This window comes from Hippocampus comes, unplaced genomic scaffold, assembly GCF_001891065.2.
Source record: "Hippocampus comes isolate QL1 unplaced genomic scaffold, H_comes_QL1_v1.1 scaffold237, whole genome shotgun sequence".
Lineage (NCBI taxonomy): Eukaryota > Metazoa > Chordata > Actinopteri > Syngnathiformes > Syngnathidae > Hippocampus > Hippocampus comes.
In genome coordinates, this window is record NW_017806159.1 from 938105 (window position 1) to 954519 (window position 16415).

General features: G+C 43.0%; 1 protein-coding gene across 1 annotated transcript; it reads right to left on the reverse strand.

Moving 5' to 3' along the window:
- Positions 1 to 684: 684 nt before the first annotated feature.
- On the reverse strand, positions 685 to 10037 carry pou1f1 (POU class 1 homeobox 1). Its single transcript, XM_019895527.1, has 7 exons — positions 9209 to 10037; positions 6969 to 7130; positions 5614 to 5712; positions 2695 to 2958; positions 1865 to 2029; positions 1727 to 1787; positions 685 to 1632 (listed from the first exon to the last, which is right to left on the reverse strand). Exons 1-7 carry the CDS (start codon positions 9342 to 9344, stop codon positions 1398 to 1400), a joined length of 1122 nt encoding a protein of 373 aa, XP_019751086.1. The 5' UTR covers positions 9345 to 10037; the 3' UTR covers positions 685 to 1397.
- Positions 10038 to 16415: the final 6378 nt, after the last annotated feature.

Here is a 16415-nt window from a genome sequence, read left to right on the forward strand (position 1 = left end):
GAAGATTCATTGAGCAAAAACATCTTTGACAATTTGATTGCTTGGGAAGTTCTGTTTTATTTTGCGTGCGTGCGTGCGTGTGTGTGTGTGTGTGTGTGTGTGTGTGTGTGTGAGTGTGTGTGTGAGTGTGTGTGTGTGTGTGTGTGTCTGTCTGTGTGTGTGTGTGCGCACGTGAGTATTGCGTGTTTCCTTTAATTACTGGACTGTGTAAATGGGATTTTATAAGTAATAAAAATTCTTCTGGTACAACTTTTTGATGGTGTGCACATTGAAGAGGTGAAATTTAATTGAGGGTTTAGAAAAATGTAAACCATACCAAAGAGGATTTGAGTGTCTTGAAAATGATTTCTTATTTATTTCAGCAGTAACATGTTACTCATGCAGGGAACACCTTATGACAGCAGGTGGAGTCCTTGTACCATTTAGCTGGATTTGAATGTTTTAACTTGCAAATGGCCTTCGTTAATATGAACTAAAAGGGGCTTAGAATGGGTCATTTTAATACCTTTAACCCTTTAAGCAGTTTCCCTGAAAAAAAACATCATTCTATATGCACATACAGAAAAAGACATCATTGGAATCAATGTTTTCATGTTTGTTTGATTCGGTCAGTCGGAATGTAGAAATGAGAAGGAAAGGTAGCAAAGATACGAGGATGAAACTTTATTTTTGAGATGGCCGCAGTATCCACGCAACATTTTTTTTTTAAATTCTTCACCAAGCAAACCTGTTGAAAGATGTGATTTTATGGCAGTTCATCATCAATTTCTGGCGATTTGGTACACAAAGGTCTTCGGGCTGTGGTTATGAATTGCAATTTAGACTTTCACCAAATATGACACGCAAGCTCATTTTTCATTGCGATGACCTCGCATCACCCCGTGAGCAAATGACAGCTACAAGTTTGCTGTGCAGGCACTTGTGAAGCTAACGCGTATTACAACAACCCAAAATATATTAAGCATGGCTCAAATTCGAATTAAAAACACAGTAATTTAGCATTGAATATATTACATCTGAATAAATAATCTGTTGTGTAGTACAACTACACGTACTGTAGCGCTAATTAGTCAAATCTCTACTCACAAATAGTCATGCATAAACCACTTATGAATTATGCAAATGCACACAAATGTAATATTTAAAAAAAAAAAAAAAACATCAACTTTAGCTGACAATATTTCTGACATTTCACCAAAATGTCTTTTCATACGTGCTAAAACAATGACCTGTGTTTACTAATGAAGAAAAGTGCTTATCTATAAAAATATCATTATTATTTTTTGGATTTTCTCTTCAGTCACCAACTCCTTTAGTGTGAGGGGGAAAAAAAACATTAGTTACGGACAGAACTCACTGTCAAAATAAAAGTGAAATATTAAGAACCCACCCTTGATTTATATCATTGGCCGATGCGTTTTACTCAGCTGCCCGATGCAGTTTGTACTCATTTTGGCCAAGCAGGAGCTGAGGCTGGTTTTGACCCGTTTCTCCCTCTGGCGCCTATTACAGAACCACACTCGGACCACCTCCTTCTCCAGGTGGAGGCCTTTTGCTATCCGGGCTATTTCCTGGGAGGATGGTTTACTTTTTTCCACAAAGCTGTGCTCAAGAGCTTCCTTAGCGCCCAGGCTGCATTGAGGATCAAGCAGAGAGAGAGAAAAAAAAAAGCCTTTTAAAAAAGGACAGTCACAAGGCAGATTTAAAAAAAAAAAAGTCATTTTACCTGATAGTTGTTCTCCTCTTTCTCTTTCGCTCATTTATTCCTATTTTATCATTGTTCAGAGCTGAAGGCACGGATGTGAGAGGGAGCTGAATTAGCAAAGGTGACGAAAAAGATGAGAGGAATCGGCGACGGGCTCACCTCGAGCAAGCTCAGCCTCGTTCAACCACTTGGCCAGGATGGCCTTCAGTTTGCAGGCGTTCTTGAAGCTCAGCTGCAGGTTCTCAAAGCGGCAGATGGTGGTCTGACTGAACTCTGAACCGTGCACGGCGGCAAGGGCCTCGCCCACGTTGGTCTGAGTGTAGCCTAGTGGAGCACAGGTCGAAAAACGGGACGACGAAAGCACATTTCAAATGCAGTGGCGCGTTGTTGCCATACGAAAGTCCACTTGGCTTGTGGCAGTGTTATAATAACACTTGCTAACCTATAATACTGTTTCAACACAAACGGTGCAGCAACATGTAGACAAACAGTACAACAAAATTCACATATTTTCCTTATCCTCTATGAAAAATGACTAATATTACCACAACCTACTCAGCCACTTGCAGTAGTTATGAAAGTTGTCTTTGTTTGTGTCTGTCGAACTGTATTACACCGCCTCCCATTTTTCTGGGTCAAGACCGCTACATTTGTAGTTTTTATGTGGAAGGCAGGCTGGAATGGATTAATAGTGTTTCCATTCCTTTTAATTGGGAAAGGTGATTTGAGAGTGAGGTGTCTTAGGTTACAAACATGGCCACAGAACAAATTCAACTTGTATCTCAAGGCACCACTGTATTTATGTACACTTTGTAAACATACCCCTTGTCGAAATACCAGGTTTTTTCAATGATGGGGGGGAAAAAAACATAAATGACCTCTATGCTATACAGTTCAATTTTTTAAAATTGTTTTGTTTTTTTTTGAAAGGGGGGGGGGAATAAGTGGGCGTAGCAGAGTAGTGCTGTTCATGACATCATAATCCTCACCAAGTTTGATCCTCCTTATTTTAAAATCATTGGCAAACATCTCCAGCTCTTGGATCTGTGGAGAGTCCATAGCGGGGGTGTCCTCCAGCTCCCGGATGCTCTTCTTCTGGATGTTAACTTTCATCTCGCCCACAGCGGGGCCCCCAGGGACCTCGTCAGTTAGCAGGAGGGCCGAGGGCAGCGAGGAGAAACCGTGACTTAACGCGCAGGAGCTGCCGCTTAGACCGGGATCTGGAAACTTGTACAGGCACGGTGTCAGCGAACCTGGACAGAGGGACACAAAAGAAAGGCAAAGTGGGGAAATTTCGATTCGGCGACAGAACGTAATACAGTCATTGTGACATGCTTGAAGCGGGGCATTCAGTTGGTCGGGAGAGTCCCAAGTGAAGTCCCAGATTTCAAATGCACCAGTGTGAAGTGTTATACTCATTGAGATACAAGTCACGTGCTGTCATATCAGAAAAATAACTGTAGCCTGATGACTTGACTGGAAATGGCCATGCGGTCTGTTCGTCGTTACTTAGCCGGACGTGCTCACCAGTCACCCACCTTGCCGCCACACAAGTGAAACAGTGGTGTGAGAATTGAAGTTGTAGTTCTGAGAAATGGAGCAAAACCGTAAGATTGTTGTTTTTTTTTTTTTTAGTCTGTCACAAAAAGATTTGAAGCGCATCAATTTGCCAAAGATGAATCAGAAAAAGAAATGCGAACGCCACTGCCACCTGGTGGTTGTGTACTTACACTTCATTCTAGCACGGCACACAAAGCATGTCCCCCGAACTCTTTAACAACTGATCGACGGTAATCTAAAACTGACAAAATATGGCGATCCATCAGCCACAGAATATAATATTCTACAAGCGCACGGCTGTGTTTTCTTGAGTGAGCAGTCTCTCTGAATTGAATTTACTCCACCCGCCCCCCCCAACATGCATATCGACTTTGTTCCTGTTTCCATCGACTCCCAAAAGCAACGGAGCCTTTCTCTTCTAAAAACTGGACACTCCACCTCAAATATTTGAAGCCGCGACGAATGAGTTGACTCGAGTGGGCTTTGCCGAGTGTTGTTACTTGCTAGAGGAGATGTGAAAATCGGGCGGTTTAGGAGGCTAACATAAATGGCTGTTCTAAGTGTCATCCTCATCATTGTTGTTGGCGAGCATTTACCGAACAAACTTCTTCTCACGTTAGTTTATGGGTAAAAGCCAGTTTTCAATGTGATTATGTAATACACAGACCATATTAAAAGCCAGTGAAAGGATGTACTCATCAACTCCATCGTGTTGGTGTTTGAACGCCTTGTTTCGTCAAGGTCGCAGCAACAAGTAATTCCTTTACGCCTCGCTCGTGTGATGATGTTTTTCAACGCCAAGTGCAACTTTAATTTGTTCGAGGCTTCAGAGTCAAATTTATTACCTGAACTTAAATCCATTTAATGTGTTTGTGACCTCATGCTTCTTTTCAATATCTGCTTGGTCCTTCACTCGCTACATCCATCACATTATTATTGGTAATGAAGTGGGAATTAAAAAGAAAAAAAAAACTGCAGCAGGACTTTGACACGGTGCGCATAACAACTTCTTGGGTCATTTTGCCCTCATCTTCTTTTGAGCTCTTCAGATAATATTTGCCGTCTGTCTCCTCCATTAAAAGAATCAACGTTGTCACCTCTTTGGTGAATGTTAATAGTATTCCGTCCGCTCTACGCGATGACATCATCTGACGTCAACTGAAACTGTTTCGAAATGAAGCATTTGGTCTCGTTCTTTCTTTTAACGTCTCTGAATAATTATTTCAGCAACACAGATTAGCCTCTGGTGATTTCCGGTCCCACTGACATTTTCTTAGATCAGATCCGGTCTGACCGTTGGATCAGAAATTGGAGCTTTACAAAGGTAATCATGCACGGATGTTAATTTAATAACCGTTGACGATTGTGGTTGAAGTACATGCAGTGGTGGTGAACTGAACTGCTTGATACCAATGTATCGTTTGTCAGAACTGATCTTTTTAAGGTACAAGCGAAGTAACCGCCATTTCACAACAATGCTGTGTTGATTTCTGTAGCCCGCCATCAAAGAAACACATTTCATCTGTTTCTTTTTAAGATGAGGTAATTTCAGAATCCGCAGGGCTGACTCACAGTAGCCAGCAACACCTACAGCAGTCTGCAGGAACGGAACTGCAAATAGCACATTGTTTGGCAACAATACAAAGACAAATCGCTCCAAATGTTTCTTTGGATCACTGACACGAAAAATTCAATAATCAACTGTTCTGTTTGGGTATGCCGGATGTAACGCATCCAAAAGAATTCTGCTCCTTGGTATGTCTTAACATTTCGAACGCTCTGAAATTGATGCAAACATTTTACCTTCAGGCCTTGTTGGATTTTTAACCACGATTTTCAGCTTGATCATCACCATTTTACATTTCGTGTAAAGACTTGGGACTCTATTTTCATGAGCGGTGGAAATTCTGCGCGACGCGTGGCGGAATTCTGCATGGATGCGGGTTGGAATTTCGCAGACCAGAGCAGGTGCGCGGATTTGAGAAGGTCTGCGCCACTGTGGGAGTGATCACAGTCGATGTTAGTCATGGCCAATTTAAGCGGCTTCTCTGTAATTTTCACCCGTTTCAATTGGCCAAAAGGTACAATTTCATGGAAATAGTTCCATATATTATTGCTGCTATATTTCATGAGCCAAAGACTAGTTGTAAATCACAAAATCAGTCAAAAATCGCCACCCTTTGGAACTTTCATCATATTTCCACATGAGCACAGCTAAAACGGTTTAAAAAAAAAATAACCTAGTGGAGTAGTCACAAATGACCAGCATAACGCCGCTATTGATTGAAATCAGAGCATACAAAGAGGCTGCTCATTTTCGATCACCTGCCAGATTACTGCGTGATTACCTTGCAGCGGGTTTGCCGCGCTCACCATGTTAGGCGGAGGGACGCCGCATGTTTGCAGGATACAAGTCTGAGAAATACTTGCGGAGAGCATCTCCTGAGCTGGAATGAAAGAAAGACACAAAGGCATCTTTAGTCCCACTCAAGCCACTCAGAATTGAGTTGAAATGACGTCGTCATTGTTCCGATGACACTGTGAGATCCATCCAGTCAAGCTGCAGTACCTGAAGAAAACACAAGCAAGCGCAAGGGCGCCGTGCAATCTTTGCAAATCCCGAACCGCAGAGGTGTGAGCTCAAATGTGCTAGCATGTCTACCCTGTTGCCTCTTGGGCGACCGTCATAGCTGTATTTAGGTGAATCCAAATCTTTTTTTCTTTCATTTAATTCTGCAGTTACAGTACCTCACACAAAGAGGGCCTTTACCGTAATTTCCGCACTATAAGGTGCACCTAAAAGCATTCAATTTTCTCAAAAGCCGACAGTCCGCCTTATAATCCGATGGGCCTTATATAGGGATCAACACAGTATTCTGATTTCTTGGAAGTAGTCATTTAAATGTTCTGTCAAGCGCTTTGTTACAGCTGCAGCGTTTGGGAGGGCTCGATATAAATAAATCTGTATTTTATTTGTATTGTATTCCGTTAGTGTAGCTCCATCTAGTGGATGCATCACGCAACTGCAGCCAAGGCTCTATATAAATAAAGCTTATTTTATTGTATTGCTGTTAGCGTAGCACCATCTAGTGGATGCATCACGCAACCGCAGCCACTATTGTAGCTTCGTTTCTATGCGCCTTATAATGCGGTGTGCCGTATATGTGAAAACAGCTGTAATAGTCCATTCATTGAAGGTGCACCTTATACTCCAGGAGCGCCTTATAACCCAGAAAATACGGTATTTCCATCGCACCTTTTGTATGTTCATCATCAGGATCGCGCAGAAACTTGAAGCAGTTCAAACACCATCTTACGTATATTGTGGTGATCAACAAAGTACTTTCGATAGATTTTATCTTTATTCTTGGGGCAATGCGCTTCAGAGATGAATATACCAACTTTTTTGAAGGGAGATGCGGATGTTTTCTTAAACGACAAAAAAATGCATATTTTATAACAGTGCAGGAGTCACATTTATTTCTAAATGTCACAATGCTGGCGTATTATTGCGTGAGCCGTTCAAGGTAATGAGCTTCTTCGGCAACTGTGAACAGCGGTAAACAATGCACATTTACCGTCGACCTAAATAGACCGTGCACAGCACTCCAAATACACCATGAAACGAAAACTTCTCTTTCTCCACTTGTCCTTTTTAAAGCTCCATTTTGACGGATAAGCGAGCCTCACCACGCCAACCCACCTGCCATGATGCCATAGGTGGCTTGCTGGTTGCTGTAATGACAAGGCGTGACTGGGTAATGGAGGCTGGGGGGACTGTTGCCAAGAGGGTTTCCCAGGGAGTTTGCGGAGAGTTGCATTTGAGAACGCTTGGACGGTTGACCCAGGGACAGCCCAGACGACACTAAATGAAATAAACAGACAGAAATTAATACATTTCAGGCTGTGAGAGGCGGGGGTCGGGGGGGGGCGACTTTCTTGTCAGTATGATTATTAATTTCGCTCAAACTTTTCCTACATGTACCCCCCCCCCAAATAATTTGAACTACAAGTATCACGATCAACATTAAAATACAGTAGCACAGTTGGCCTAAGTGTTCATTAAAAAAAAAGGCAATGCAAAAGTTTTATTTAACTTTATTGTAAGTCAGTCTAACCTTGATTAACACTGTGCTTAAATGTAGAAAAATAACAAAACTTAGGTAACGATTCGCTTCAAAAGTAAAATAAAAATTATACCCAAACAAATATTTTAAAACAATTCTTATCTTGCATGCTTCGTGTGTGTGTGTGTGTGTGTGTGTGTGTGTGTGTGTGTGTGTGTGTGTGTGTGTGTGTGTGTGTGTGTGTGTGTGTCCTTTCTGGAATGGATGTTACAATGGAAGGTTTCTGTACGTCCACTTTTACTTTGTATTTTTACAACTCCTTATGTGCTGTAAATGCTTATGTGCGAATACGACTTGAATATCTGTTGGCTCTTCCTTTTAATACTTCATTCATTATTTGTTAAAAAAACAAAACAAAACAAAAACTCAATGATATTCCAACGCGGCGCTCAATTGCAATACTCTGTTGATGGGAAGATAAATAAGTTTGACAAAAAGAAACTGCCCTCCGAGGCCGTCTTCGATTCGCGCTTGTACCAGACAGAAAATTCATACATGCGCTGCAGCATTGCTGAATGAATACGGTGCCGCAAGCGCTAACTCAACGGCGCTCATTTTCGTATCGCACACGGCGATTAACCTATAGTCAAATTTTGCAATACTTAATCGTTAATCCCCTTGTGTTTTATATGCATGCAATATGATAGAAATGGAAGCCAAGTGATTTCTATCATCAGCATGAAAAAAAAAAAAAAATGCTCCCCACCTTGCCTCACCGCCGTGAAAGCAATAACACGTTACAATGCACCAAGATGGCTACGCTAGCCTGATTGGAAGCATTTTTTTGCCCACATTATCCTGATTCCTGCCTTTGTGACAGAGCGCACAATTGCGGATCGGAAGGAATGTCATTGTTATGGCGCGGCCTGCTGTATATTGCATCACTGTGAGGACAAGCAAGCCCACACAGAGCCAAAAGGTTGTAATGGCAATGCGCCCATTCCGCATGATGCAAGAACTGTAACTGGAATTGGGACTACAAAGTGAAATCATTTGCATTGTACAGAGAGTGACGCCTGCTGCGGTCGTCCTCTCTTCATCAGATTTTGAATCGATGTGTGTGCGGAGTGGTTTATTTTTGTGTTTCTAGTGTGAAAAGCCTTTTGGGGGGAAAAAGTCTCTGTATGTCTCTGTATGATTCACAAAAGTTCTGCATGACTACGACTCATAAATTAATCATTGTCAGACTGTATCCATATGAATACTGACATTTTATTAATAATACGGGTACGTTTCAAAAACACTTTAAACCCTTTTCTTGCGCCCTGTAACCCGATAACATGATAAGCCGTCCACTGAAAGGGTTAATATGCTTACCGAAACACATTTCTAAAACTCGCTGGCATTTATTAAGCCAGGTGGAAAATGCTTGTTGCGTTTATTTATTTGTCATTTCTAAGGTCGAAGTTAATTGTGTTGACACCAGCCAGTGATTCCGGCTGGGCCAGCCAGCCGCGGAGCGCATCAAGACAACAAACGTGAATTCACGTTCACGTTTATCCCTCAGAGACAATTCAGAGTTTTCAATTAATCTAACAAGTGTATTTTTGGACTGTGGTGGGAGGAAGCCCGACACGAGAGAACATTTGCTCACATTTTAACTCCTGGTCAAATAACTGTGAGCCAGACGTACTAACCCGTCAACCACGGTGCCACAACACTAAATGACAATTAATTGCGGCCGGACAACCCAACCCACATGGTAACAAAAGATGTTTTCTCCTTTTTGCACGAGTGAGAAAGGATTTAAGCTTCCGTGGTGCTTATGTGTTTGGCCAGAAAATGTTGTCGGTAATCCAGAGCGAGGCCCACTTACCTGCGGAGACCATGCTGTGGCCGTGGGAGGTGCTTGGCAGGCAGTCGCCGCCAGAGCTGTGGTGCATGAAAATTGGCAGAGGGGAGTCTCCTGCCAGAGGCGGGAAAGAGTCACCGCCGAATGCCTGAGAGGCCATTTTTGGCCTCTTCCAAGTTGTCCGATGCGGTCCACTTGATCTGCTCTCTTAACGTGCCCTTTTCAAGTCATCATCGCCTTGTCCTGCTTCTCCTCCTTTCCGAATCCTTTATTTCATTTTCACTCTGACCGTCTCTAGTTCATGGGCTGCTGCATGTTCTTACACTTTTGTCCACCCTCAACTTTTTGGGGGGTTTGCTCAATTCTGACGTCGATTTCTTTTTTTTCCCCGCCCACCCCCAAATTTAAAACGCAAATCTATATCCGAGCGAATCTCACATCCAGCTCCCTTCCTTCTATCCGATCAACAGGTAAGTCAGCATCTGTCACCCCCTGGAGACTTTGCATCCTCCTGCAGGTATTTATACCCCCCTCCCCCCCATCCCAACGACCTGCAACTACTCCTCACTCCACCCCAGGAGGCCCCTTCTTTCACATCAACCACCAGCTACCAATCCCATGCCACCGCTGTTATTGTGTTTTTCCGTACCTGCCTTTGTGTTATCCAGTCTCCAAATCCAGGATTAAGGTACAGAGCTGCAACGAAACCCGATCCCGCTCGACCCTCGCTCTCTCCCCGGTGCTGCGTCCCCCCCTACGCCTGATTAAAGGGTTCCCGCTGACAGGCCGTAGAATAAGCGGTGGCCAAATTAAACAAATGCTCGGGTTTGATTTGAATGCGCTCATAGGCTGCTTGTAATGGGGGACAAAAATAATATGGGTCAACAGTAAATTTGAATCAGAAATTGCCCTGAAAGAAAAAAAAATTGACGCTGATTTCAATGTTAATTTTTTGATTTTTGATATATTACGTCTTTTATTTTATATATATATATTTTAAGGCTTTTTTTGTTGTTTTTAAGTCTAACCTTACAGTTTGACACCAACACAGACCTTTGAAGTTTCCCCCCAAAATTCCATCTGTTGCTGAAACCAAGCTTTAACTCATAAATAATTCTAAACTTGTAATAATAATAATAATTATTATTATTATTATTATTATTATGAAAACCTGATGTGTTAGAAAAAAACTAGGACAGAGTTGGAATAAACGCACACAAAAAAACTCGAAAAATTGACTTGCATCCCTGCTAAAAATATTGAGAAATTTGTCAAGTGACACTTTCCCTTTTTGTGTCCCCAAGTCAGGCCTTCAACTGCTTGAAACACGCAGATATTTTTGTAAGGATGATGATTTGTGTAAATAACGAAATTGTGTACAAGTTTGGGGGTTTTTTTCCTCCCCTGATGTAAAAAATATAGGGTGGCTCAATAAAGGTTGTGAAACATTCTCATGTTATGATCAATTCCCAACCATAAAAAATTAAAAACAGTCTTTGCAAATTAGGAAAGAGATATCATGGTTCCCCTCCGCTAAATGTTAGTTGGTAGTTTCTTCCTATGACTTATCAAATTGGCTTTGCTCCACTCCACAAAGCCATCCGGTCGATAGCCGCTCAGTTGAAGACGTCACAACTTGGACTCTTCATCTTCCTCCTAACCAAGCAGAATGTAGCCCCCCGCCGCCGCTCCCCCCCCCCACCCCCACCCCACGACAAGCGTCTGATGTTTTGACAGCGGGCGAGAGGGGAAAATGCTGCCACTTTGTACCCGTTTGGAATCCTCCACCGCTGTTTTTCTCGGCGTGAACTATTGTGCGTGACAAGGTCCTTTCGACACACAACGCGCAAAGTGAACGTGGCATCAAGCAAAGCGGCTCTGACCTGATGACACCGAATTCTTTGTAAGAGCCCAGATGAGAGCGGAGCGCTGCATTATGGGTCCCCGCTGAGGCTGCATTTGACATCGTGATGATTTAGAGAAAGCCTAAGAGAAAATCGAGAAAATGATGGCAAATATTGATTCGGTGAAACAGGACTGAAAAAGCAGCCTTGCTGTATAAATCCATCCTCCCATCCATTTTCCACACCTCTTATCCTCAATGCCGAGCTGCGGGTGACTTGGAGACTCCAGCGTCACCGCGTGCATTGTCACTTATGATCAAAGTAAAGGTAAAGCTTTTTGTTTGGTTTGCTTTTCTTGTATGATTCATTCGACACACGTCGCATGACATTTGTCGATGTTAAAAGGTCGCTTTTATGATATAAACAGAGATTTATTGCACTCTATAGATTCTCCAAAGAAGCTTTCTGGCTGTTTATTTCCACCGGGTGAAGTTTACTGTCAAAGTAAACATCAAACAAAGGGAAGTACATGTATTTCACGACATAGGTTTGCCTCACGACAGTCCATTTAGCTTAATGCTAACAAAGAATGCAAAAAGCTAAATATACCACATATATATAGCTATAAAAATAAATAAAATCCTCTTTACGGTATTTACTAGCTATTCACTGCTTTATCGCCGATCTATGACCCATCATCTATCCACCCAGATCACTCCGTACTCTTTTGATAGTTCCGTGTTATTAAAGAATTCCTGCTAAAACGCTCAGCCCTGATGCTATCGCGCCAACATGTTTTATTACTGTCGAGGGACGTTGAGTTTAAAAAAAAAAAAAAAGAAGTGGGACCGCACATGCTGCATTACATTAAAATCCTTGTTAAAGCACCTCTTCTTGGCAGCAAGGAAGCCATTATCCCCGTAGAGCTTAATTAGCTGCAGCAACAGAGGAAAAGTGAATCACTGATAATGCACATTCCCTCAGGGCCGCGACCTTGGGATCTACTTCCAGCTGCACTGCGCATCACTCTGCAGAAGGTCTAAAGTGTACGGCCCCACTGGGAAATGCAGCCATTTAAAAAGTCCCGGCCGAAATGGAGTGTGAAGCGTGGCGCGCTCGGAGCACCGCTTTCTTGTTCCTCTTGTCACTTAGCGCAACAGTGCTGCAACGCGACAACCGCGATGTTCGACCAAAGGTTTTGGTTCATTATATAAAATAGGTCACTTCGTCTTCACACATTTTATGGCCGGTTTGAAAGAAAAAAAAAAGCTCTTGGAAGGCAAGGAACAGGCTCAGTAGTTTCTCTTGCCGTGTAAGCATACTGTACTCATGTCACGGATGACAAGGTGTGTATTTTGTGGCAAACCAAGTCGTGAGCATGTTTGGCGAATTTCAATGCACACAAGTGCAAAGCACGTGTCGTTAAACGAATATTAAATGAATGTAAATAAAATAGAGAAACAAATTTGTTTTTCGTAGCCCAGCGGGTAAGTGATAAAATTCTGTACAGTGGACAAATGTATGATCGGAAAAACACAACATTAATAATAGGAGTGGCGTTTTTATGCTAATAAATGAACGTCTTCAACCTAATGGCAGGACTACGAGCGATTTGCCGCGGCGCGGTCAGGCAGCTGGCGCAGAGCAGCTGTTCGGGTTAGCAAGAAGTGCAACAGTGCATCTCGAGGGGCTTACTTGTTGCCTCCGTTTTGCGTGACATCACAGCAGGTCGGATAGAAAACTAACCGGCATTTCATTGTGGGGCAATCTCCACTTGTTTGCGGGCCAGGCTTATCCCAAGCGAGCCAATTATCTCGGAGTGAGCGGAAGAGCAAGTTGCCATTGTCTCCGTATAGTGTCAGTCTTGCGCTGAATGCAGAGTGCTCGGGCTAAAACAGCGGGACTCATCACCAAGGACAAAGGTTAAGCTGAGGAGCACAGCCGGGCCATGTGCTCAATGTTGTGTCTGTATTTGTGTGTTGTCCTGGGCTCTGCTTCACTATTGTTGATGGAGGTGGGCTGCAGGTGAAAAATAGCTTGTGGGTGGCAGGCATGATTCAACTTGCTCCCCGAGCATGCTGTGCTAATTTTGGCATTTGGAATGTGTCTCGGTGAGCCGAAACAACTATGTGGCTTGAAATGTGATGAGAAAATATATATACCGTATTTTCCGCATTATAAGGCACGCCTAAAAGCATTTTCTCAAACGGCGACGGTGCGTGTTATAATCCGATGCACCTTATATACGGATCAATATTCTGATTTCTTGGACACAGTATTTGTAAATGTTCTCTAAAGCGCTTTCTTACAGCTGCACCAGTTATGAGTGCTCTCTATAAGTAAAGCTGTATTGTATTCCCTTTAGCATCGCTTCATCTCGTGGTTGTATAACGCAACCGCAGCCATTATTGGAGCTTCTATTTGATGCGCCTTATAATGCGGTGCGCTCTATATGTGAAAACAGTTTGAAAATAGGCCATTCATTAAAGGTGCATCTTATACTCCGAAGCGCCTTATCGTGCGGAAAATATGGTATAAATATATAATGCAATATTTGCAGTATTATTATAGACTGTTGGTATATGCCAAACCCCGAGCAAAGATCGACTGCACAACCAGCTCCCCTCCATGCAAGGAAAACACACAATATGTCCTTGATATGAAAGGCGCGTCTACTTTTACCTCCGGTAGCTTTCAGTCATCGCTTGCCGTAATTGCACAAAGAGACAGAAACTGATGGTATGATGCAAAGAGGGATACTGGAAATACATCCCAGTCTTCTTTCACTTCAGCCAACTGCACCCACTCCAGTCAAAGTTCATCCTTCTGGCTGCTAAATCAAGGATTATTTTTGCACACCGAGACGCCTCATACTTTGGCACTGTACTTTATATATACTGTAAATCCAGTATATGTTGCCCCGCATTATACTGATACATACAGCCAAATATTTCTTAAGCATAATTCATGGCTCACTTTTGAGTAGAAAAACGGATCATTTCGAACACCTTTAGAATATTTTTAGTCAAACAGGATTTCATTATCATGAAAAAAATACACTTCTGGGCTCCAGATGGACCTTAAGTGGTGGAATTTTGCCCCTAAAATTTGAGACAGTGCGAGTAAATTGTTAATCTACTCTACTTGCATGAGTGATCAGTAGATTCGCTGATTTGTTTAAAAGTTATTATTCATCCATCCATCCATTTTTTGAATCCGTTTATCCTCACAAGGCTCGCGGGGCGTGCTCCATTCAACCCCAGCTGTCTTCGGGCAGTAGGCGGGGGACACCCTGAACCGGTTGCCAGACAATCGCAGGGCACACATAGACAATTTAGAGTTCCTTTAACCTGCCATTCATGTTTTTGGAATATGGGAGGAAACCAGAGTACCCGGAAAAAAAAACACGCAGGCACAGGGAGAACATGCAAAATCCACACAGGAAGGCCACAGCCGGAATCGAACCCTGCACCTTTGCACTGTGGCAATGTGGCCGTCTCCTCATAAATTTTTTTCTGTGTGTGACCCTTGGAATAAAAAGTTTGGACAGCGCCCGCCGAAAGTATAAACATCAACTAGTAAAGCAGCCAGTGGATCAAGGACACATTTTAAGAGCAGGGGAAATGGGAGCAAGCCAATGTGCAAATGGTTGGGGCCATCATCATTTGAATGCAGATTAAGAGTGGCCATATTGTCGTGCTCATTTCCACAAAGAGCCTCTGCAAATTTTCCTTTCTGAACTGCACCACCGAGTATCAGCTTTTTGAGCATCGCTGACTGCGCATTGACAGTCGACGCACGTTTTGAGTCACAACTCATCGACTACAGGCGCTCGGTCTGCGGCCCGCACCCACAAAGCCCAGAGTTCTTGGATGTGTACGGCTACTTCGAAATATGTCACTGATGGCAACGCCTGTTATCGTCCTGGAAAGTGAAAATCAATCCATTCGGTCGCCAACGTAATCAGCTGTTGATGAAAATGAAAAACGAGGCAAAGTGAGGAGCACGCATCAATGTTGATGATGATTCGCTAGAAGGCCCGACGTCGCTGACGCAAAACTGATCAAGAAGAGAAAGTAATATGCATCCATCCATTTTCAATACCGCTTATCCTGTACGTGGTCACGGGGTTGCCGGAGCGTAGCCCAGCTGACTTTGGGCGGAAAGCGAACTACACCCCGAACTGGTCGGAAAGAGTAATACTCCAGATCAAAGAAGCTAGGCTAACTGTTAGCTCGACTAGAAACTACAGCACGGCAGAGGTGTCAAAATTAGTCAATTAATCAACAAGTAATTGATCGATAATTGTTTTGGGAATCAATTCATGGTTCACAGCCATTTTTTATTTTAAAATTATCCAAATCCCCTCATTTCAGCCCAGAATCGTTGCCTTTCGCTTCAACCCTCGCCAAGCAGTCTCCGTTTAAAAAAACATTGGTCAACGCCATTCCCTATGCCATGATACTGCTTCATTGTCGTATATTTGTTTATTACTATATATCCTTTGGTTGTGCAGCCTTCACAATATTTCCCCAGACACACACACACACACACACACACACACACACACACATGCGCGCGCACAATGTCCACCTGGTACAATGTCCTCCCATGTATGGATGTGATACCTGTGAGAATGTGTCACCCAGCCGTGTTCCCACAACATTAATGGCCTCCAAGTTTACGGCATGTAAAATGTGTATTTCCTCAGAGAAGGAAGGAGACTGGTTCTATCTGCAAATGACTTTTTGTGACTTTGTCGTGTGGGATTTTGACAAGAGTAAGGGGCATAAGGGGCACTTTGAGCAGTGGATTTAGATGAGGTATTCACAATTCAGAGTTCCGTGTGTGCGTGTTTGCATGTGTGTGTCTGAATCGGGAGTGTTGCAGGGTTGCGAGGTGAAGCTCGGCCAGGTGCTTTAAAGACGACTCATGATCGCTTCACTAATTAAGTTGACACTCTGTGCGCGCGTGTTTGTGTGTGCCCGTGCGTGTGTGTGTACGAGTGATACAAAAAGAGCGAAAGGGCAGGCCAACTTTCAGATCTGTTTTGAAGCGTCATTGGAAAATACACAAATAGATTTGAATTTCCCCGTTGATCATTGCTGAGCTTTGATTGCGTACTTGTGCAAATAGTGGCCGCCGAAAGAATTCCCCTCTCTCAATTTGTCGCATGGTGCATCGTCAACTTGACCAAATCAACACCGCTCGCCACATGGTGCCTCTTTGTTCCCTTCAGGAGAAAAATATGAAACAATCGGACAATAGGTGGTTGGAATTAACTTTTAGTATACTGTCCTTTCCAACAGGTGGAAAAGTTCAGTTTAGTCCACTATACAAGTGTCTTAAAATTTGCGTACACACACACACACACACACACACACACA